The following is a 22,883-nucleotide window of genomic DNA, read 5'->3' as shown; positions in this document are numbered from 1 at the left end:
TGCAGTGAGCCGAGATTGCGCCACTGCACTCCAGCCTGGGCAACAGAGTGAGACTCCATCTCAAAAAAAAAAAAAAGAAAAATGCTACAATGACACCCTGGCATGTCCCTTGTCCTGATGGCATAGTTGCTAAGATGTGAAGCACGCGGCTCTTGGAACCGTGTGGTGTGTGGTCTGCTGCTTTCCCCTGGGGGCAGCAGCAGGTGTGCAGCACATGCTGTGAATGGACGGCGTCCACCACCCGCTGCCTCCCCACCAGGCCCAGCCTTGACTCTTGGGCTTTGCCCAGGGGCTTGGGGAGAGGCCCTGGTGGTGGGCATGACAAACTCCCACCCAATGAGTCATGGGCTGGAGCTGCAGATAAGGCAGGAGTCCTGGGCTGGGGTGCAGTCATCTGAGTGGAGAGGTGGGCGTGGAGCAGCTGACAGCATGAAGTGCACCCCGCCTCTGAGCCCAGCCTGGCCTGGTATGCTGGGACCTGACTGCACTCGGGAGACGTGGTGCTGCCCTGGGCTTCGGTGAGGGGTGGGGAGGGGTGGCAGGCAGCCTCAGCCTCCCCCGTGGCCAGGGTCAAGCCACGCCTGGCCCAGGTGGTGGACCTGTTCTCCAGGCCTCTGGGCTATGGAAACGCCCCTGCCTCCCATTATGTGCCCAGGCAGAGCCCACCAGGGAAGCAGCTGTCACTGAGTGACGCAGGTCATGAGGGATGCAGTGGCAGGGACAGAGCCAGGGCCGGGCCACCACACAGGTCGGGGGAGGGTAGGTGAGAAGGGCTCTATGCTGAGAGTCCCAGGAGGGTGGAGAGAATACACAGGGCAGGCCTGGGGGAGCCACCCAAGCAGGAAGGTCGGAGGGCATCTTTATTGTGGGGAGGGGCCCGGCCCCCAAAATTCTGACACCAAAGACAGACACAAGACAGGCAGCTGCAGACGGTGAGTTGTGTGGATGACCAGGGCCTGTGTGGTGGACAGGGGACCAGGAGTCATCGCCTCAGACTCCACCCTTCTCTGCAGGGGCTGGCACCACGGGCTCAGGCATGCAGGAAGCGGTTGAAGGCGTTGTAGGCTGACTCCAGGTCGAACAGCATCTGACGCACCTGTGAGTCGTCCAGTTCATCCGACGCCGACATGCCGCTCAGGGTCTGCAGCCTGGGAGTGCAGCACAGGGCATGTGGGGACAGGCAAGGTCTCAAGGGCACTTCGGGGGCTCTGCCTGGTGGGGAGGGCCTCAGGGGCACTGCGGGGCTCTGGTGGGGAGGGTCTCGGGGGCACTGGGGGGGCTCTGCCTGGCGGGGAGGGTCTCGGGGGCACTGGGGGGCTCTGCCTGGCAGGGAGGGAGACCCACCACTGGCTGACCGTCTGGCGGCCTTCGAAGTCGGGCGGGAGGTGGCTCATGCGGTGCATGGTCTCCATCAGCTCTCGCAGGTCGGGCTGGATCTGGGACACACACAGCGGCTGGGACCCCGGGACCGGCTCCATCCCCTCCTGCCTAGGCCCCCTGGCAGCCCAATGCCCGCACCTCATCCATGGCGCGGATCTCCAGGCGCAGTTTGTCCATGACCGTGATGAAGAGCTGGGGACGGGTGCGCACATGAGGCTCGCGTGTCCAGGGGTGGGGGAGGCCCCGCAGCTCACAGGCCCCAACCCCTCCTCAGCCACAGCTGCCACTCGAGCCCCCTCACTGCACTCTGTTCCCAAACCCTGCAGGCCTCCTGGGTGAATGAGGTCCCGGCTGCCCAGAGAGCTGTGTGGGAACTGGACGGTGGGCCCACACATTCTCTCCCGAGGCCGGGACCCCACCAGAACGCACCCTGTGCTCATCCCCACGACAGGAGTCTAGGTGGCCTGGGGGTCTCCCCGCATGCTGCCCACCCCTCATTCCTAGTTAAAGGGGTTCCCTTCTGCCCAGCAAGTCAGAGTGCTGCTCAGCTCTGGAGGCCCAGGACCCTACGCTTGTGCCCAGCTGCAGCAGGCAGCCTTGGCCCTCCTAACCATGTGCCCTGGGGGCTGGGACGCACCGAGACCACATCGGCGATGCAGCGGTTGAGGTTGCCCTTGTCGTCCTTGATGGTGATGGGCCGGTCCTCCTTGATCCGCTCCATGGCCAGCGGGCAGTCCAGCTGTGGGGGGCTGACATGGGTGCTGGGGCTCTCAGGACAGCAAGCCCCAGGTGGCCAGAGCCCTCTGGCACCCTATACCCATGCCCGACAGTCCCCACCCCCCGGGGGTGGAAGGACCAGGCACTCACGCGGAACTTGCGGCAGAACTCATCGATGGAGCTGATTTCTGAGCCCTGGACCTGCCTGAAGGCAGCTTTGTACTGCACCAGGAGCCGGGAGCAGGCTGCAGTGTACCTAGGGAGAGGCCAGCTGCTGCCCAAGCATGGGACCAGCCCCACCCAGCTCATCCTGCCCCCTCGGCTGGTCCAGAGGCAGAGCAGCTCCCAGACAGGGCCAGGCGACAGGCAAAGGCAGGCCAAGCAAGGAGGAGGGGCTGCTAGTAGCTTTCGGGGGTGAGGCCCTGAACACGTAGTGGGGCTTGTAGCTCAGCTCCAGGTGGAGGCCCCAGCCCCCAACCCCTGCCCACCCTCTGAACCACAGCGACCAGCCCTCTGTTATGATGGCCCCATCCGCAGCTCATGGCCTGTGTGGTGGCCTGTGAGGGTCTTGTCACTTCATTGAACAAAGCCCCCCCAAAACATCCTGGGACATCCCCAAGCCTCCCAACAGTCTTTTAAGATTGTCTGTGCTGGGGGATGAGGGTGGGGGAGTGGGCCAGATGACACCCCAGGAGCTGCCCCTCTGCCCGCGTCCCTCACCAGCCCCCAGGACTTCCCTGGCTGAGACCCAGGGGCACCCTCCTCACGCTGGGTGGACCCCACACAAGTGAGCACCTCACAGCCTGACAGACACCTGCTCTTGCTGCCTATGGAGCACCCAGGCCCGGCAGGGCAGGAACAGGCCTCCAAAGATGCGGGCTCTTACTCGCTGGGGGAGACACAGTCCTTGATGTAGGCTTTCTCCAGGGCTTGCATTGTCTTCACCACCGCAAACAGCTCTGCCATGTTGTCGTACCTGAGGACACACCTGTCTATCGGGCCAGGCCCCGGGGTGCCAAGCCTAGAGCCCAGAGCACTATCCCCTGCCCGGAGGTGCCACTGCGGGAGCTCTGCCCACCTCTCGCTCCATCCTGGAGTGCCTCAGGAACAGTTCCCCAGCCTGACCCTGCGTCCTCCCACCCCTCAGTTTGGGGTGGGTCTAGGGGGGCTGCCCCAGGGCAGCCAGATGCGCATGGGTGTGTTGGGGCAGCCTGGGCACCTGGACTTACTTCTCCCGCTCCCGGGCGTTCTTGTACAACTTCACTTCCTGCCGGAGAGAGTGGGCTCTGTGGGCCAGTGCCAACAGGGGCTGCAGGGCCCTGGCGAGGCCACACAGGCATTTGCTGTTGGCCAATGCCGGCCGGGTGGGCTCCCACCACTCACCTCATACAGCTCCGGCTTGTTCCCAGGGGCTGCAGGAGAAGGCAGAGAGCTGGCAGGCTGGCCCCAAAGGGAACCCAAGGGCAGGCTCCAGTCCCAGCCTCCATTTCATTTCCTCCCTGAGGCCTCCCAGGCTGGGTCCCAAAGAGCCCAGAGGGAGCTGGAGCACAGGGGTTCCAACCTCACCCCTATCAGTGTGTGGGGGGACCTGATGATAACACCTCTGAGAAGCCGGGGGCTACAGGACAGGCCCAGCTCCCCAGCTCCACCGCGGCTCCCTGGCCGAGTCACCTGCACAACAGTGGCCACGCCCTGCTCGTGGCTCATGATGCAGTGCCAACAAGGCTCATCACACACAGCCTCTCCCCTGGGCTTGGTGACACAGGGTGCCCAGGATCCCCACTGTTCTGGCCACACTGAAGCTCATCATCTCTGCCCAGCAGGACCAAGCCGGTTCTGCCTGGAGGTTTCTGAGCCCTCAGTGCTCCTGTGATGAACTATTTAGCCCCTGGCCACCCCCAAGGCTGTACGAGAGCAGGGTCAGGTACCTCCCCACCCCCGATCCCAAATACCCAATACTGCCCGTCAGCCCGTGCAGCAGGGGCTGAAAGCCTGCGCCCTTCCAGCCACACTCACCTCCTATGCCCGGAGTGGCTGGGATTCCATGAAACATCCTCTAGGCTCTGGGGGGGCCACAGCACTGAGACCTGGGGAGCAGAGCCAGGGCTGACTCAAAGATGGCCCCTAAGCCAGGCACGGTGGCTCACACCTGTAACCCCAGCACTTTGGGAGGCCAAGGTGAGCGGATCACCTGAGGTCAGGAGTTTGAGACCAGCCCGGCCAACATGGTGAAACCCCGTCTCTACTAAAAATACAAAATTAGCCGGACATGGTGGCATACGGCTGTAACCCCAGCTACTCAGGAGGCTGAGGCAGGAGAATCGCTTGAACCCAGGAGGTGAAGGTTTCAATGAGCCAAGATTGAGCCACTGCACTCCAGCCTGGGAGACAGAGCAAGACCCTGTCTCAAAACAAACAAACAAACAACAAAAAAACCAACAAAAAAAGACAGCCCGTAAGTGCCAGGTCCTGGAGATCCAGGGCTCCATGAAGAGCTCTCCTGAGCTCAGTAGTGGTGAACACACAGGGTGCTATGGGGGCTGCCAGGAAAAAGTGAGGTACTGTGGACACTCAGGACAGCGGGGCGGGGGCTGCATTGGAGTGTGGTCCAAGCTGGAGGTTGAGGGAGGTGATGAGGAAGGCAGGCAGCTGTTTGATGGCCCAGGAGGAGAGTTTGGGGCACAGGAAACAACACACGTAACAGCCCGCCTTTAAGTAGGCATGAACTTGGAGGAACCAACGAGCTGAAGGTGGAGCTTCTCGAACGAAGGGGTCCTAGGGCATGAAGATGGAGAGGTGCCCTTAGGTGGGCAGCGAGCTGTGGAGAAACAACGGGAGCAGAGCCCGTGGGAGGGTCCTGCCTAGTACGGAAGCTGGGCCAGCTCCAGACGTTCTCTCTTTGTAAGTGGAGCCGTCAGATCCGCCGAGGGATTTGAGATAGGATTAAAATAAAGAAGTTACGAACGACACCCCTGTTTTTGGTCCAATGGGCCGGACAGTAAGGTAAACTCAGACGGAGAAGGGAGGAGGAGCTGGCCTGGCGGGCAGGCGCAGGAAGCTCTCGGTGGAGAGGCCCGGGAGGGCAGCGCTGAGCCGGCTAACTGCGGGAGTGGACGGTGCTACCGGAGATAGGAGCAGAGCAGAAGGGAGGGAAGGCGGCCCGCGCCGAAGACCTGGGGTGCCCCAGCCGCGGAAGGGCCGGGAAAGGGCGGCGGCGCTCATGTAGGAAGGGAACGTCTGGGTCAAGCTCTCCGGGGGTCGAGGCCATTGCGAGCCGCTGGGTGGGGACCGAGGCTGCTCGGCAGCCGTCACGGAGCCGCCAGGCAGGAGAGCGCCGAGGAGCCAACCGCCCCAACCACGCAGGGGCTTCTGCCCAACAGCGAAAGCGGGCGTTCTGCGGCCACAAGCAAATGTGCAAAACCACCTCGCGGAGTGGACAATGAGCAAGGAAAGCCAGTTTCTAGAACATGACAATAACGTGACTTTTGCGGCGCTCAGCCGAAGCTGTGCCGGGGTCCAGGCGCGCCCGGAGGGTGCCAGGCCCTGGGTCGCCTCTCCCCACTCTGCCCCTTCCCCGCCCACCGGCCGAACCCCGAGTACCTGGACGGCTCGCGGTCAGAAAGATGGCGCCGGGGGCGGGGCGCGCTCGATCAGCGACTCGGCGCCCGCCCCTCACGTCTGCGCCTGCGCGCGTCGGGGCGACCCCCCCCCTCCCCATCGGCAGCTCGGCGCTCAGCCCTCACGCCTGCGCCCGCCCGGGCTTCGGGCCGTTCCCCGCAGCCGCGCAGCCCTCGGGACGGAACCGGCGCAGCAGACTCGGTTTTACCCCGCCCACCCGCCTGCCAGGCAGCCACGGGGAGAGAGGCAACAGCTTCATTTATTTTATTATTATTTTTGAGACGGAGTCTCGCTCTGTCGCCCAGGCTGGAGCGCTGTGGCGCGATCTCGGCTCACTGCAAGCTCCGCCTTCCGGGTTCACGCCATTCTCCTGCCTCAGCCTCCAGAGTAGCTGGGACTACAGGGGCCTGCCACCATGTCCGTCCAATTTTTTGTATTTTTAGTAGAGACGAGGTTTCACCATGTTAGCCAGGATGGTCTCGATCTCCTGACTCGTGATCCCACCTGGGCCTCCCAAAGTGTTGGGATTACAGGCGTGAGCCACCATGCCCGGCCAGCAGCTTCATTTATTAGGGGCTTCGGTGAGGCTGGGGAAAGGCGGCGCCAGGGTCAGAGGCGCCGGAAGAAGAGCTTGGAGCCGTGGTCCAGCGTGCACTCGCCGGGGCCCGGCCGACTGGGCTGCAGCTGGCGCAAGGCGTCCCGGTCCTCGGCGCAGAGGAGTCTGCTGCACAGCTGCAGTTCCCGGAGCTGCGCAGCTATCTTGTCCCACAGGCCCAGGCCCAGGGGACCCTGGACGGCGCAGCCTGCGGAGGGGAAGAGGGCAGACCTCAGCGCTGCGGGGGCCGGCGGCGTCCCGGTGCCCGCGGCAGGCTCCAGGGAACAAACTCGCTTTCCCTGAGGGCCCCAGGGCTGTAGCGAGGGGCAGTGGGCAGAGCTCAGGAGAGGCCCCATGACACTCCAGGAAGGGGTGGGATCATCTGCACAGCCAGCGGTCAGGCAGGAGGAAGGGTGGCTCCCTTCTACACCTCTGACAGTGCCGGATCTCAAAGTCCATGCCTACACGTCAGTCTCCCCACCCATAAGGACATAATGGGTCTGCTTGCAAATCTGTACATCGTGGGCCTGAGTGGATCAACAGGACACTAAGCTCAGGAATTCAGGGAGCTGGGTGGGAAGTACAGATGCCAGGAACCAAGGTGTGGGGAAGGGGTCTCACACCAGCACCGGGTGCCTTCCTGGAAAAGGCGGCCTGGCCCTCCTAGGAGGTGAAAGGGGGCACAGGAAGAAAGCAGAGCCCCCCCCTTGTGCACATTCACTTACAGCCCTCATCCCCTGGAGGGCAGAGCCTGCCCCGGCCCCAGCAGGGCAAGCCAGGTCATCAAAGCCCCTACTGGGTTGTCTTCCAGACACCTCAGGTTGGGGACTGCCCTGATGTGGCTCAAGAGAGAACAAGCTAAATCAGACCACAGCCTGGGCAGGGTTGTGTCAGAGGAGCCCCTGCCAGAAAGTGGGAGGGTACCTTGACAGCTTTCAACACCCTGACCTTGGGCTCCCTTTTCCTGCCAGGGACAAGAAAGTCCCTGTGGAACGGGGTCTTGCCTACCATAGTCTGCTCTGAAGGTTGGGTTGGAGAGACCAGAGGCAGATACCCACCTCGCCCCCTAACCCATGGTTTTAGGAGGTGGGATCATGCCCCCTTTCTGTCACTGTCACTCTGCCCCCTGCTGCCCCAGCCTCATGGAGCCCAGCCTTGCTGCCTGGCTGGTAGCAGTTGGCAGCCCCTTAGGAGGAGGCACCTGTGTCTCGGGCAGGTCCCTGAAAAGGCCGAACATGGCAGGCGTGGCACCATGCCAGCCCTCACCTGACAGGCCAAGGAAGCTAAGGCCTTGGGGCCGCTTTTGGAGGGTGGACAGGAGCGCTTCCAGGCTGGCACAGCTGATCTCAGGGTTGGCAGACAGATCCAACGAGATGAGTGAGGGGCATAGAGAGAGACATCTGAGATAACGTGGGGAGAAGTGCAAAGGTTGGCTTCCAGAGAGGCTGTGCCCCAACACTAGGAAAGCTGCCCAGACAAATGCCAGCTCAGGGAGCCTCGGGCCAGACCCAGGGGCTCTGCCTCTGCCTGGCCCAGCAGCAGATGCCCCTCTAGGGTTGGGGGTCCTTCCCAGGGGTCAGGGCCACAGTGGCCAGCTCTGGGTGTGCCTGGCCCAGCTTGGGCTCCTCTTGACACTCCCCAGAGAGCTGACTGAGGCTCCAGGTCATAAGAGCAGTGCCCTCATGTGGGCCGAGGCACAGGAGTGACAAGGACATGCCCGGAGGAGTGCTCTCAAGAGCCACAGGCCCATGCTAAGAAAGAAGCCAGAGGGTACTCTGCCTTCCAGGGCAGCCTGAGAGGCTGGTGAAAACCGAAGGAGCCAGGTCTTGGAATGCGCTGGGGAGGAGGAGCTGGTACCATTTCTGTGGCCCTTCTCCCATAGCCCAGTTCCCTTAGGGTCCAGAGCCGTGAGATCAGACCCCCAGGTCAGCAGGCAGCAGGGCAAGGGCGTTACCTGCACAGGTCTCCAACAGCCTTGTCCCCCAGGTGGTTTGCAGACAGGGTCAGGTGGGCTAGAGCACAGCCTTCCTGGACATGAGCAGAGGCCCAAGGAGGCCAAACAGAGTGGCGCACCTGCCCTGCCTGCTTCCCAGCAGATGCACCACACCCAGGGGCCCAGAAGGGAGCAGAGTCCCCCATCAAGTTGGAGATCGGAAGGAAACACCTCTCCTGATGTGGGTCACACTCTGCACGTGATGGTGTGAAAATAATAGGGTCCCAGGTGCGCCTGGAAGACCCCCCAGGAGAGAGCATCAGGGGCACTAGTGTGCCCCTTGGGACCTGCCTGGGCGTGGGCAAGGCCACCCTGGGTCCCAGGTCCTATCTGGTGGGCAGGAATTCACAGCCTGAGACAGGCAGCTGTACAAAAGCATCCCCTCAGCTGTCTTTTCTTTTTTTTTTTTTTTTGAGGCAGAGTCTCGCTCTGTCACCCAGGGTGGAGTGCAGTGGCGTGATCTCGGCTCACTGCAAGCTCCGCCTCCCGGGTTCACGCCATTCTCCTGCCTGTCTCCCTAGTAGCTGGAACTACAGGCGCCTGTCACCACGCCCGGCTAATTTTTTGTATTTTTTAGTAGAGATGGTGTTTCACCATGTTAGCCAGGATGGTCTTGATCTCCTGACCTTGTGATCTGCACGCCTTGGCCTCCCAAAGTGCTGGGATTACAGGCGTGAGCCACCCCACCCAGCCTGTCTTTTTTCTTTCTTTTTTAAGACAGAGCCTCGCTCTGTCACCCAGGCTGGAGTGCAATGGTGCGATCTTGGCTCACTGCAACCTCCGCCTCCTGGGTTCAAGCAATTCTCTGCCTCAGCGTCCCGAGTAGCTGGGATTACAGGCACCCGCCACCATGCCCGGGTAATTTTTGTATTTTTACTAGAGACAAGGTTTCACCATGTTGGCCAGGCTGCTTTTGAACTCCTGACCTTGTGGTCCACCCACCTCGGCCTCCCAAAGTACTGAGATTACAGGCGTGAACCACCAAGCCTGGCCCCCCAGCTATTTTTTCTAAACCTCCAAACCTCTAATCCTCTCTGTAGAGCCCTTCAGTGAGTTCAGCCAGAATCTGGGGAGAGGTGAGCTCCTCCCAGCTCCCCTGGGACCTTTGGCCTCTGAGGCTCAGTATTTTCTGGGTTCTTCCCCACCTTGTACCTTGGCTAGGTATCGAACTATGGGCTCCATGAAGTCAGAGTCACTCTTGCCAGCTGCCACGGAGCTGAGCTCTAGGTGCAGGAGGGTGCGGGCAGGCAGTCTCTGCAGGGTCCTGGCCAGGGCAGGGGCTCCCAGGGCGTTGTAGGACAGGGACAGGGTCTTCAGGTGCTCAGCATCTGCACCGGGGCCAGAATCCGTCAGCCCCACATGGCCACAGCCCTGTACCCACCCCAAGTTCTGGGCCCAGAACCCTCAGGACCCCTTTGGGGAAACTACTACTGCAGTGCTCGTGGGGTGGGGTGGCAAGTGCAGAGGCAAAGGCTCTCGCCCAGGTTCTCCCAGCTGGGAGGGCAGGGCCAGACTTCCAAGCTCGGCTGCCCCCAGCTCTGGACACCTTGCCCTCTCCCACTCACAACCACACGGTCCTGGGCCTCTGCACGGTGGGGGTGCCAGGGGAGTGCACTGACCATTGCTGCCCCCCTTATGCTGCCCCACCCCTGGATGACACCCAATTCCCAGTCTCTTGGCACTGGGACCCCAGTCTCTACAGCCTGGGTGGCTCACAGTGGAACTGCCTCAGGTGAACAGCACTCAGCTGGCGAGCACGGGATGGGGGACCACAGGACACTGAGCTAGCTGCCTGGACTCTGCTCTCAGTGTGTCCTGGGGGGGTCAGCCTGGCTGGGTGGGCACCAGACGCCCCTCGGAGGCAGACCCCGTACCCACACAGCCATCTATTGCTCCCAGGTGCCAGGCCTTCCTGGAGAGCCAGGTCTAGCATCCCAGGCCCCTAGATGTTGTTTGTTTTGTTTTTTTGAGACGGAGTCTTGCTCTGTCGCCCAGGCTGGAGTGCAACGGCGCGATCTCGGCTCACTGCAAGCTCCGCTTCCTGGGTTCACGCCATTCTCCTGCCTCAGCCTCCCCAGTAGCGGGGACTACAGGTGCCCGCCACCACGCCCGTCTAATTTTTTGTATTTTTAGTAGAGACGGGGTTTCACCATGTTAGCCAGGATGGTCTCGATCTCCTGACCTCATGATCTGCCCGCCTCGGCCTCCCAAAGTGCTGGGATTACAGGCATGAGCCACTGCGCCCAGCCATTTTTTGTATTTTTATTAGAGACAGGGTTTCTCCATGTTGGTCAGGCTGGTCTCCAACTCCCGCCCTCAGGTGATTCGCCCTCCTAAGCCTCCGAAAGTGCTGGGATTACAGGTGTGAGCCACAGCGTCCAGCCTAGACGTTTTTTTCTTAAGGGATGGGGTCTCACTATGTGGGCCAGGCTTTCCTGGAACTCTTGGCTCAAGTGATACTCCTGCCTCAGCCTCAGCCTCTCAAGTATCTGGGACCACAGGTGTTACCCCTGTGTGCCCAGCCCGGGCCCCCTCTGAAAGTCCTCGAAACCCTCAATGCCCCGGGGCTAGGGAGTGGACAGGGAGTGCCTGGTCAGCTCACCTTGGAAAGCACTACCCAGTGCTGTCTGGTGGCTCGGGAAGAAGCTGGGGCCGAAGCCACAGGCCTGCAGGCGCAGGGTGCTGAGTAAAGGGCAGGCATGCAGGAGGGAGGCCAGGGACTGGCCACAGCCATCCCCCAGGGGGTTCATGCTTAAGTCCAGCTCCTCCAAACTCTGTGGAAGACACAGGCTGGCAGTGAGCCCCCAGCAGTTCCATGGACAGGGTCCCCCTTGGTGCTTGGCTTGGCAGTCTCTTTCCCACCTTGCCTGGCATAGCCTATTATAGCCAGGCACTGGCTGGCTCTCCCAACTGCCCTAGACCACCCAGGGACCTGCAGAATGGGAACCCCGACTCCCCGCTGTTGAGGGCCCGCTGCTCCCCATGCCTATACCTGCAAGGTGGCTTGGCCTGGGAGCCCCATGGCAAGCTGGCGCAGGCCTTCGGGACCCAGGTGATTGGAGGAGAGGTCAAGGAGGGCCAGGCTGGGCATGGTGCCCAGGGCAGCCACCAGCTCAGCCACACACTTGTCCCCCAGCCGGTTCCCTGCCAGGCGCAGCTCCCGGAGTGCTGTGTGCAGCTTGAGGGCCCGCAGCAGGGGTGTAAGCTGGGCCTGGTGCAGCGCCAGGGAGCAGGCGCTGAACGAGAGGCCCAAGCCCTGGAGCTCCACGGCCTGCAGCACCTGTTGGTGCTCCCCTGGGGGAGGGACGTGGTGTTACCAGGGTAAGGCCGGCCCTTTCTCCCCTCTGCCCAAGCCCTGCAGCTCCATGGCCTGCAGCACCTGTTGGTGCTCCCCTGGGGGAGGGATGTGGTATCACCAGGGTAAGGCTGGCCCTTTCTGCCCTCTGAATCCCAGAGGGCAAACCAGGCAGCCCCTTTTCAACAGCCCCAGGGGTCACCCACCAGACTCGCTGCAGAGCCCACTTGCACACGCCTGTGGGTCTAGCACTGTGAGGCCCTGGGGGCCGAGGTGGGTTTACAGCACCCTGAGCTCCACCAGTCACCGCCAGATTCCACACCCCCCGGGACAAGCTTTCTGGGAAGCTTCCCCAGCAGCTCCCAGCCCATGCGAGGCCTTCCTCCTTGGGCTTGACTTTCCAGGCTTTCGGCTGCTTTTTGCCATCTCCCTGTCAGCAGATCACAGGGGCTGAGGGCTGTCCTCTCCCTGCCACTCACACATCCAAGTGCAGGACACAGCACCCACCAGGCTGGGGGAGGTGCACCCCGAAACACCCGAGGCTCAGGAATGAACTGGGCTGGTGGAGCCTGTGTGCCCAGCCCCCTTGCACGACCTCACCCAGAAACTGCAGCTCTCCTGGCCCTCACCTTGCCCCAGGCTCTGGCAGGCCCTGCGGTAGCGGTCGGTCAACGGGGGCAGGTCCCACGAAGTCACCTCAGCCAACACCTGGAAGGCACCGTCATGAGCCACCTGGGGGCTCCCCCGGCTCACCTCATCATTGCTCTGCAGCCACGAGCCACCTAGGGCTCCCGGTGCCTGAGGCCCTGGCTACCCCTGCCGCGGCTCACCTCGTCATTGCTCTGCAGCACATCAGGGATGAGGTCCTGTGGGGCCAGCAGGGCCCCCTCTTTCCGTAGGGTGAGCCTGGGCAGCAGCCCGCAGGTCTGGTAGTAGCGCTGGGCCGCCTGCTCGGCCAGCCAGGCCACAGAGTGGGTCTCACTGCTGCAGGGACAGAGGCACTGCTGCTGCTGCCTGCACACAGCCGGGGTGATGCCCCAGGAACCTGCCATCCCTGTCCAGGGCCAAAAGCCCCCTCAGCTGCTTCTCCCACTCCCAGGTAGCCGGCCCCTCCTCTCCCTGCAGCCCAGCACACCACCAGCCCCTCTGCCATTCCTGGGGGCCACAGGGTCCTCCTGGAACACAGCAGGGAGCCCTCGTCACAAGCCCCACCCTGATGTGCAAACACAAGCACCCTGGCATGGAGCTGCACAGGTGGGCTGCGGGGTAGGGCAGGCGATGCCTCACCTGTGTGGGACAGGGATGAGGAAAAGATGATCCTGAACTTGAACTCGAACCCGGATGGGAGGGGGCAGGGCCGGACCCTGGTAGGTGAAGGCAGCAGGGCTGAGTCAGGAGCCACAGTGGGCTCCACCCTACACCTGTCTGCCCAGAGTGGGGAGAGGGCTCTGCTCCAGGTCTGCACACCCACCAAGGGCTGGCCTGCCGCAGAGCTGTCCCCACTGGGCTCTGAGGCCCTGGCAGTGCTGGGGCTCCCTGGAGGTTCTGAAGCCAGGCTGCTGGGCCCTGCTTTAACTGGCACACTGCAACTCTGGCGGACCTGCTTGGCTCGGGCACGGGGTCTGCTCTCCTCACCGTCCGACCCGGAGGTACTACTGGGCCTACGGTTGTCCCCAGTGCCCCGGGGACGGGGCCGGCGGCTGCGGGTCAGGGGCATGTCCAGCTCCAGCCAGTCCCCGGCCAGGCACTCCTCCTCCGGGATGAGCGCTGCCTGGGGGGCAAGGGCTTTCCTCTGGCCCCGCAGTGGGCCAGGCCCCAGACGGCTCTGAGCACTGCCCACACCCCGGATGGCTGCCTGGTAGGCTGCCCGGCTGGTGCTGGCTGTGGCTGCTTCCCTGTTGCTGGCAGGGCCAGGCGTCCGGGCCGCCACCCGTTGTGCTGTGGCGGAGCGCCGAGGCCTCTTCTGGGACGGCCGCGGGGGGCCAGCGCTGTCCTCGCCTTCTGAGCTGCTGCTGCTGCTGGCTGGCCCATGCCTGCTCCTCCGAGGCCTGGCCGTGGCTGGTGCTGCCTGCCCTGGGGAGACCCTGGCATGGGCCTGAGAGGCCTCTGGGGGTCTAGTGCTATTAGAGGGGGGTTCTGGGCAGGGGCTCAAAGGAGGAGAGGTCTCAGGGTCAAACAGAAGGCTACTTGGGGTGTGGAAGGCCTGGGAGCTGTGGGGATCTGTGGGAGAGAGAATCCGTGTTGAGGCAGGGGCCCGGCACCTCCCACTCCACCTGTGGTGGAGCATCTCCCGAAATCAGGGCCCGGGGACTCTCAGGGTAGGCACAGCAACCCCAGGGACAAGGGAGGCCCTGCTTGCCTTGGCCCGAGGCAGCTGCCTGGAGCAGCATCTCCATGGCCCTGGCCTTCTGCCGCGTCTCCAGGTCCAGGTCCCTGCGGTACAGCTTCACCCACTGCTGCAGCGTCTCCAGCGGGCTGAGGCCCTGTGTGGCCTCAGTTGAGCAGGGGCACAGCAGCCCCCATCACCTCACCCTTGCCCTCTGCCCCACCAGGCTCACCTTTCGAGTGCAGAGGGTGACGGACGCCCCCCGTTCAAGCAGCAGCTCAGCCACCTCGAAGTGGCCACAGTTGAGGGCATCGTGCAGGGGGGTGATGCCTTCGCAGCCCTGGCCACCCGGGTCGTCCACTGCGGCCCCGTGGTCCAGCAGGAAGCGGACAATTTCTGCAGACCAGGAGACATGAGCCCAGCTCCCGATGCCCCGCCAGGACGGACTCTTCGCCCCACGTGTCCACCAAGGTGCGCCAGGCTCCTTCTGTCCCTTGCTCACCTAGATGCCCGTAGTTGCAGGCCTCGTGCAGAGGCGTCCAGCCACAGTAGTCCCGAGGGTTCAGGGGGTGGCCCTGTGACCAAGGACAGGAAGGAGCCTGGCCCTGTGTACTTCACAGCCTGGCCCCAGCCCGGTGAGCTCTGCAGCCTGAGCTGGGCCCAGGGCCTCAGTCTTAGAGCCCAGAGCAGGTCCGTGGCTCTGCCCTCTCCTCCTCTGGCCTAGGTGTCACCAGTGAAGGACATGCTCCCCCCGAGACAGGTGGGCCAGCCACAGCATATCCTCCAGCCTCTGTGCCTGCCCAGTCCCCTTGTGGGGAGACAGTGCACCCAGTCGCAGGGGCATGAGGCAGGCGGGGCGGGAAGGTGCCCAGGTCTCAGCCCGTGGGCTAGCCCCCATCCTGGCCAGGCCGACCAACTTAGCTGCAACACAGATGCATACCACACAGCGGGTACCCCATTTTTTTTTTCTTTTGAGACCAGCCAGGCTGGTCTTAAGCTCCTGACCTCATGATCTGCCCACCTTGGCCTCCCAAAGTGCTGGGATTACAGGCGTGAACCACCGCGCCCAGCCTGGGCACCCCATTTTTTTTTTTTTTTTTTTTTTTGAGACAGAGTCTCACTCTGTCACCCAGGCTGGAGTGCAGCGGCGCAATCTCATCTCACTGCAACCTCCGCCTCCCAGGTTCAAGCGATTCTCCTGCCTCAGCTTGAACTGAGTAGCTGGGACTATAGGTGTGCGCCACCATACCCAGCTAATTTTTTCGTATTTTTAGTAGAGACAGGGTTTCACTATGTTAGCCAGGCTGGTCTCAAACTCCTGACCTCAGGCAATCCACCGCCTCAGCTTCCCAAAGTGCTAGGATTATAGGCATAAGCCAGTGTACCCGGCCTGTGGCTTTTCTTCTGAGACAGGGTCTTGCTCTGTCACACAGGTTGGAGTGCAGTGGCAAGATCATGGCTCACTGCAGCCTCCACCTCCTAGGCTCAAGCAACCCTCCCACCTCAACCTCCAGAGTAGCTGAGACTATAGACACATGCCACCACATCCAGCTAATTTTTAAATTTCTTGTAGAAACAAGGTCTTGCCAGGTTGCCCAGGCTGGTCTCGAACTCCTGGGCTCATGTGATCTGCCTACCTTGGCATCCCAAAGTGCTGGGATTACAGGCATAAGCCACCCCTCTCAGCCTCCGCTTTTTAAATTTTTTTGAAACAGGGTCTCACTCTGTTGCCCAGGCTGGAGTGCAGTGGCATAATCACGATTCCTGCAGCCTCAACCTCCCAGGATCAAGTGATCCTCCTGCCTCTAGGACCACAGGCAAGTGCCACCATGCCTGCTAAGGGGCCCCATTTTGAAGATGAGGAAGTTGAGAGTTAGAGAGATCAGGGGATCCGGCACAAACGCACAGCTCCTCCATGCTGGGCAGCCTGTCCCATGTCCCAGACCAGGGCCCACCTGCCTCACGAGGTCCTGGACACGGCGCAGCTGGCCCTCGATGCAGGCGCGGTGCAGCAGGGTCTCCCCCATGTCGTTTCGCCGGTTCCACTGTGGGCACAGCCAACCCAGCACAGGGCAGGGGCGTGAGGAGCTGGCAGGGCTGCTGAGCAGGGTTGGTGGGGGCAGGGCGCTGTCCTCACCTTGCTCCCTTTCCGCCGGCCCAGGCGGCCCTGCAGCTCCTCGTCCTCCTCCAGCTGCGGGGTCATGCCATCGGCATCATCCTCTGGAACAGAGCCAAGCCCACTCCAGGTGAGTCCGTGGGAGGCAAAGGTTAGCAGCCCTCACCCTGCTGCAAGCTCCCCAAACTCCCAGGTACAAAGGAGCCAGAGACGGGAGGGCTGAGCTCTAAGGCTGCTGGCCTCTGGGGGCTCCTCAGCAATGGTCCCAGCACTGCCTCCACGTCTACCTGACCCTGCTGGGACCCTGCTCCTGCCCGCCATCCCTCTGCCCACTTGAGACACACCCCCGAGCTTTCTGCCCTAACCCACGCCTGGCCCTGCCTCAGAAGGCCTGCCCGAGGCCTCATCCATCCGTGCACCAGCCACTCATCCCCACACCCAGGCCGGCTTGTGAGCTGGTCTTCCTCCATCCCAGGCCTTCTCCACCCCCATCTCCTGAGCTGTGTCGTCAAGCCAGGTCAGCCCTGGAGCCTGGGTGTCCTGCATCTTACAGCCTCCACCCTGCCTAGGCAGCAGACACACCTGCCTCCATCCCTGCTCTGGGTGACTCCTCGTCACCACGCCCTTCACACCCTGCAGCTGCCTCCAGGTCTTCCCCAGCTCTTCACTGTGCCCACCAGCTGAGCAGCATTCCCCAAAATTCTAGATCCTGATCCACCTCCCCACAGCAACCAATCTGGCAAGGCCCCAACTTCCTACAGCTGCCTGGCCACTCAGGGTTCTAACAACTCCCTCGAGTTCAGAGTTGAAGTCACAGCCTTCCCTGGAACACCCCCTAACAGGCCTCACAGACAGGCTCCTGCCACCCACCACTCAGTCAGAAACCAGCCCCCCCAGCTAACCACTAACCCTGCTCTCAGCCCTCTCTCCCTGCACCATGGCCAAGATGGCTTCAGTCCAAGCCCCGCTCCAGCCAGTCCCTCATGCCTGCCCTCGGTGCAGCTGATGTCGCCGGCCTCTGGAGGAAACCCAAGCCTGCTCTGGAGGGTTTCAGGAAGATGCTCAGCTCTTGCAGAGGCACCCGGGGCTCTTCAAAGTGCACCGTCTCACCCCCGGCCCCAGACGGCACGTGCGTCTCTAACGGGACCATGCCCCAGCTGACACGCACTCGGCTCCCAACCACTGTCTCCTCCAGGAGGCCAAGGCCTGCCCCAGGCTCCCTGCAGGTCACTACCTTCTCTGTCCAGTTCCAGGAAAGCACTGGCCGTCCTGCCTGCCTGTGGCTGTTTCTGCTCCAAGCCCTGGGGAGGCTCCACAGTAGCACAGCACATCCCTCTCCAGCCCGGCCCAGAGCGGGCCCAGGGAAACGCCAGGTGCCACTGGCCCTCACCGCTCTCCGACAACTCCACCTCGCCGGCCTCCAGGGCTTCGCTCTCCGCTGTGGCTGCCGCCTCCTCCGCTTCCTCCTCCTCATCTTCATCTTCAGCTATGCTGAGCTCCTGTAGTCTGATTTTGGTGTCAGGGGCCTCCTGGGGCTGCAGCCTCAGCTGCACGGTATGGAGATGCTGCAAGACCTGCCTCTGAGGAGCAGAGGGATGCTCAGCTCAGGACTGGGGCTGTGGACGCAGAGAAAGATGGGGATGGGGGACAAGGGGCAGGCAGGCTGCAACGAAGCTGGGCTCACTGGGGAGCCGGTGTGGGTGGGATGGGCTCTTGCACCTGCAGCTGGGGCCGCTGGGCCTGCTGGGCACAGCTGAGCGCCTTCTGGAAGCACGGGGCCAGCAGCTCGTAGGCATCACCGGCCTCCTCGCGGGACAATGCGATGTTCAGCCAGGTCTTGGCCTCCTGGAGCAGGAGGAAGGACGGGGTCAGGGACGGGGGCCGCTCTCCGCGTCCAACGGGCCCCAGTCAAGCTTCCCTGGCTGCCCACATGAAATGGGAGCCCGGCCTCCCAGCTGCCGAGGGTGGATGGTCCTAGGAAGGAGCTGCCCGTCCGGTAAAGATGCCCATCCACGGCCACCCTGAGAACGGCAGTCCTGAGGCAGAGACATGGGTGAACCTGCATTCGGGCGGGGAGCAAGGGTTTCACCTCCAGCACGTTGCCGCTGCGCAGCCTCAGTTCCTCCTCGTAGTGGCGCACGGCCCCATGGTGGTCCTTCATGTCTCCCAGTGTGGTGGCCAGGGACACATGGATGATGGCTCGCTCGGCACCCGGTCTGTCCAGCAGCTCAGCGAAACGCAGCTGGGGGCAGTGCCAGTGAGGCCAGGGGCTGCCACCCTGGCCAGGCCTCGTCAACCTCACTGGCCCTTCCCTCCCACCCAGCGGGGGCCACACACCTGCTTCTGGTAAGCCTCAGCTGCCCTGGGAAAGTCTCCTGCCTTGGAGAAGAGGTCCCCTAGCTGCTCACAGATGGCCATGGCGCCCTGAGGGTCACTGCCCTCGGCCTCTTCCAGCTGTTGCTGCAGCCGGACCACTGCCAGCACTGCCAGGAAGAGCTTCATGCAGGGGGGGCAGCACAGGGGGCACTGACCCCAGCTCTACCACCTGCGAGCTGTGAGCCCTGTGGTGGCCCCCCCACCCTCTCCACACCTCTGCCTGCCTGTTGGTGTGGGGGTTAGTAGCAGGGTCTATCTTGAGGACTGGTCTCAAGGGTCACAAGAACTAACACACTTAAAAACTTGGGGCCAGGCGCAGTGGCTCACGCCTGTAATCCTCGGACTTTGGGAGGCCGAGGCAGGCAGATCATGAGGTCAGGAGATCGAGACCATCCTGGCTAACATAGTGAAACCTCATCTCTACTAAAAATACAAAAAATTAGCCGGGCGTGGTGGCGGACACCTGTAGTCCCAGCTACTTGGGAGGCTGAGGCAGGAGAATGGCATGAACCCGGGAGGCGAAGCTTGCAGTAAGCCGAGATCGTGCCACTGCACTCCAGCCTGGGCGACAGAGCGAGACTCCATCTCGAAAAAACAAAACAAAACACACAACTCGGATGGTGCCTGGCTCAAAGCAAGGGCCGACTGCTGCCAACCTCCAATGGTGGTCTCAGCCATCAGCACTCCTGGACCACACGCCTGCCACCTCCTCTCCCACCCCGGGAGGCTAGGGGAACAACTACTGTCTCCAGTTTGCCAGTGAAGATGGTGGCTGCGAAACAAAAGCCCAGCTGGTCTCCTGGCCGCCCTTTCATTGCCCCTGACACACTGTGTTGAGCTCAGAGAAAAACGGGGGTCTTTTCCTGTCTGGAAGTAGGGGTAACTGCCCCTCTTGCTGCAGCTGCTGCCTCCAAGGACAGGTGCTCAGGCCTCCTCTGTGAGGGAGAGAGCCCTGTACGCACCTGGCGGGACTCCACCCCGCCCCCAGGCTCACCCCTGCACACACCTCCCAGGGCCCCATTCGGACCCCCAGGCTCACCGTGCTGGAGGTTCTGACAGATGGCTGCCCTCTGCACAGGCTTCTGGGAGCCCAGCCTGTAGGCCTTCTTCAGGGCTCGCTTGGCAGCCAAAAAGTCTCCCAGGTCTTGGAGGACCTGGAGAGCAAAGGACAGCAAGGTTTTTGCAGAATCCCCAAGGCCCGAGTCTCCGGGAGCCTGAGCTCGGAGCCACGCACAGCGGGTACCTGTGCGATGGCCACGCAGCACTCGCTCTCCATGAACCGCTTCCTCATGGTGTGTGCACACTCCCGGGCACCCTCCAAGCAGCGCATAGCCTGGGAGTGCTGGCCCGCGCGCCAGTGGATGGTGCCCAGGTTGTAGCGGGCGCGGAATAGGTCCTCGTAAAGGTGGTTTTGCCTGCAGAGGGGTGACGACCACTGAGCGCCCAGGAGCGTCCATGACAGCTGCTGATGCCACACGGGCCCCAGCCCTGCCATGCTATGGTCTCAGGGCCCTAACCATGCCTGGTCTTCCCCCAGTGTGCGGCACAGGCGTGAGAGATGGGGGATGAGGCCCAGCCAGGCTGCTCTCTCAGGAGGACCCTGGGAAAAATACTCCCCTAACTACTTCCTCCGGGAACAAGGGACTCCACTCCATCCTGGGGCGGGGCAGGGCCTTACTCCGCAAGGAAGATGCTCTTCCTGAAGTAATCGTTGCACAGGGCTGTCTGCTGCAGGCTCTCAAAGGTGAGGCCCAGGTTGAGGTAGAGGCGGGTCCTCATCTCATTCAGCTCTCCCTGGGCCAGTGTCCCTGGAAGATGCCCCCCAAACACTCAGCCACTTCCTCCCCGCATGGGGTTTCCAGCTTTGGGCCCCATTTGGGGCCTGTGCAGCGCCTCTCCTACCCCCTCCCTCCTCCCGAGGTGGGAGCAAGGGTCCTGCTACAGATGGAGCACAGGGTGGATAAAGAGCTGACGATCTCCAGGGGAAAGGTTGAGAGGGGCATGCACCCCTCACACAAGAGCCCTGCAAAGGAGGGTCCCAGAAGACGGGATCGCCCAAGGAGGCTGCGGGGGTGCTGGGCTGCAGCCTCTTCGGCCCGCAGTTCAGGAGGCAGAAAATGTGGAGGGGCCTGCCCACCCTCCAGTTCCTCATCCACAATAGCCAAGCTCTTCTCAAAGGCAGCCTGTGCCTGCAGCAAAGCATCCCTCGACTGGCAGTGGTCATAGATGTCCAGGTGGGTGCGGCCGATGGTGGCCCAGGCCCTCTGCAGCTCCGTGTGGTTGCGCAGGGAATGTGCCAGCTCCAGGTAGTGGTGCTGGTGCTGAGTGCGGAAGGAAATCACTGCTGTGAGCCGACCCCGCCTCAAGCAAACCGGCCCTGCCAGATTCCCAGAGACCCTGTTCTTGCTAAGGAAAGACCCTGCTCCCCCTAACCCCCACAGCGCAGGCCAAGGCCAGACACGTGCCCCTACTCTGCATGCCAAGAGCTCTCTGTGGTGACAATGGCTTCACACTGTATGCAGCCAACGCTGTCACGTGGGGAGGGGCGGCTGGGAGTTGGCGGGGGGGTTGCAGTCCTGCCCCCAGCAGCCAGGGTCAGGGAGAGCTTTTGGGATGGGGCCTGACCACCCCCAACACAAACACAGCTAAAATAACATTCAGTAATGGTTTCTGGTGCCAGGAAACCTACTCCTGCCCCAGTCCTAGGAAAGGCTGTGGGGTCCCCACCGGAGGACTGGCCCGGGGCGGTGAAGGCAAGGCTGCGTCAGGCCAGGTGTCCCCTCCAGCCCGAGGCTCCTGACAGCGAAGACCAGGCCTCCCTCCTCAGAAAAGGGCTCCAAACAGAGGCCGACCGGGCTGGGCGAGGCCAGTGAGGGTGCCCGCACCTGCAAGGCAGCCGGGTAGTCCTCCATCTCGGCCAGGCGCTCTCCGATCTTGCGGTGGGCCACGGCACAGCCCAGGGGGTCGTCAGCGCGCTCCCGGAGCTGCAGCTCCTGCCAGTGCTGCTCCAGAGCCTCGGCGTAGCGGCCTAGGCGGGGGCACAGCACGGCCTGGCAGGCGTCGCGGGTGCGAGGGCGGCGTCTGCGGGAAAAGCCCGTCGCCCCCGGCCCGGGCCCCAGCCCCCAGCCCCCAGCCCCGCCCCCCACCCCGGCCCTGCCTCCCGCCTCCTGGTCCCGGCGCTCACCATGGCCGGCCAGGAGCTCCCCCAGCTGGTGGCACAGCGCGGCCTCCTCGCGCCGCTGCCCGGCCCTCTGCGCCTTGGCTTTCGCCTTGCTCAGCTCTGTGGGAGGAAGAGGAGGGCTGGGCCTCCGCGGCGGGGTCCGGGGCCGGAGCTGAGTCCCAAGCCCTCCCCAGCCTCCGCGCCCCCGGAGGAAGGGGCCCCCGAGGGACTTACGGCGAAGTTCGCGCTCCAGGCTCATGCTCGGGTCGCCGCCGGATCCGGACTTCCCGCGCTGAGCCGCGGCCCCGCCCCTCGCCGCCGACACGCAGGCCCCGCCCCTCGACGGCGGCGGCGGGCGCCGGGCATTCTGGGAAGTACGGTCGGCCCGCCCACGGCATTCTCGGAGTTCTAGTGCCGCAGGGGCTGGGGCAGGGAGGCGGCGACAGCTGGGGCGGGGAGGCGGCGACAGCTGGGGCGTCCGACCCGAGGGGCCGTCTTCCCGGACGCCGGGTTGGTCCGCGCTTGGAGCCCTCTGCCCGGCTCGGGGAGTGCCTGGTGGGGACCCCGTTCCTCCTCGCAGGCGGCGGGGACGCGGGAGGCCGGGGGCCCGGAGTCAGCCCGTCCGGGGTCGCAGCGCGCCCTGGGTGGGGTCTTCTGGGCTGCAGCCCCCGTGCCGCCCGCGCCTCTCATGGTGGACGAGCTGTGCCGCCGCCCCAATTCCTCCCGAAATCCACACACACAGCCTGCTCACAGGCGCAACTATGAAAAACGAACGTAGTGTTCAGATAGACTCACCGTAAATTCACGAGCATTTGGCTGTGGGGACGTAATAAGGCGTCAGGCGCACTCCTCCTCCACAGAACGCAGCTGGGTCACATTTGGGGACTCGGCCCCAAGGAGTGTTTTGGGAGGGGAATGTGCTTTCCATAGTGAACGAGTACTGTTTCAGCAACGTGTATGCCAGCTGTATTCTCGGAAGTCAGTGAACCTGTGCTTAAACTGCAGAAGTAGCCCAGGCACAGTGGCCCGCACTGTAATCCAAGCGCTATGGGAGGCCCACTCAGGAGGATCGCTTGAGCCTAGCAGTTCGACACCAGCCTGGGCAACATAGTGAGGCCCCATCTTTTTTGTTTTTGTTTTTGTGAAACGGAGTCGCCTGTCGCCCAGGCTGGCGTGCAATGGTGCGATCTCGGCTCACCACAACCTCCGCCTCCCGAGTTCAAGCGATTCTCCTGCCTCAGCCTTCCAAGTAGCTGGGACTACAGGCGCGTGCCAGCATGCCCAGCTAATGTTTGCAATTTTAGTAG

At 62.9% G+C, this 22,883-nt stretch overlaps 2 protein-coding genes across 4 annotated transcripts; both read right to left on the bottom strand.

Moving 5' to 3' along the window:
• Positions 1-842: 842 nt before the first annotated feature.
• Positions 843-5,776, bottom strand: VPS28 (VPS28 subunit of ESCRT-I). The gene is made up of 10 exons (XM_030804981.1): positions 5,698-5,776; positions 4,114-4,184; positions 3,481-3,509; positions 3,327-3,364; positions 2,984-3,073; positions 2,248-2,353; positions 2,018-2,119; positions 1,519-1,572; positions 1,345-1,436; positions 843-1,148 (listed from the first exon to the last, which is right to left on the bottom strand). Exons 2-10 carry the CDS (start codon positions 4,148-4,150, stop codon positions 1,031-1,033), a joined length of 666 nt encoding a protein of 221 aa, XP_030660841.1. The 5' UTR covers positions 4,151-4,184; positions 5,698-5,776; the 3' UTR covers positions 843-1,030.
• A 212-nt stretch (positions 5,777-5,988) lies between these two features.
• Positions 5,989-21,879, bottom strand: TONSL (tonsoku like, DNA repair protein). Of its 3 annotated transcripts, XM_030804452.1 has the most exons (26): positions 21,811-21,879; positions 21,601-21,696; positions 21,302-21,444; positions 20,554-20,737; positions 20,095-20,224; positions 19,660-19,831; positions 19,456-19,570; positions 18,378-18,523; positions 18,130-18,282; positions 17,760-17,885; positions 17,431-17,620; positions 16,062-16,144; positions 15,880-15,969; positions 14,427-14,499; positions 14,157-14,320; positions 13,958-14,081; positions 13,070-13,818; positions 12,886-12,962; positions 12,429-12,582; positions 12,228-12,306; positions 11,296-11,597; positions 10,906-11,077; positions 9,456-9,631; positions 8,265-8,338; positions 7,577-7,710; positions 5,989-6,518 (listed from the first exon to the last, which is right to left on the bottom strand). In XM_030804452.1, exons 1-26 carry the CDS (start codon positions 21,833-21,835, stop codon positions 6,325-6,327), a joined length of 4,125 nt encoding a protein of 1,374 aa, XP_030660312.1. In that variant the 5' UTR covers positions 21,836-21,879; the 3' UTR covers positions 5,989-6,324. The 3 variants fall into 3 exon arrangements, with proteins under 3 accessions (XP_030660312.1, XP_030660311.1, XP_030660310.1); XM_030804451.1 differs by having other exon boundaries at positions 6,200-6,518; positions 7,577-7,650; positions 12,429-12,652; positions 12,886-13,818; XM_030804450.1 differs by having other exon boundaries at positions 6,264-6,518; positions 12,429-12,652; positions 12,886-13,818.
• Between the last annotated feature and the right edge of the window lie 1,004 nt (positions 21,880-22,883).

The sequence above is a fragment of the Nomascus leucogenys genome, chromosome 23, assembly GCF_006542625.1.
Source record: "Nomascus leucogenys isolate Asia chromosome 23, Asia_NLE_v1, whole genome shotgun sequence".
Lineage (NCBI taxonomy): Eukaryota > Metazoa > Chordata > Mammalia > Primates > Hylobatidae > Nomascus > Nomascus leucogenys.
Note: the sequence above shows the minus strand (reverse complement) of the source record. Positions and strands in the feature narration are given on the sequence as shown.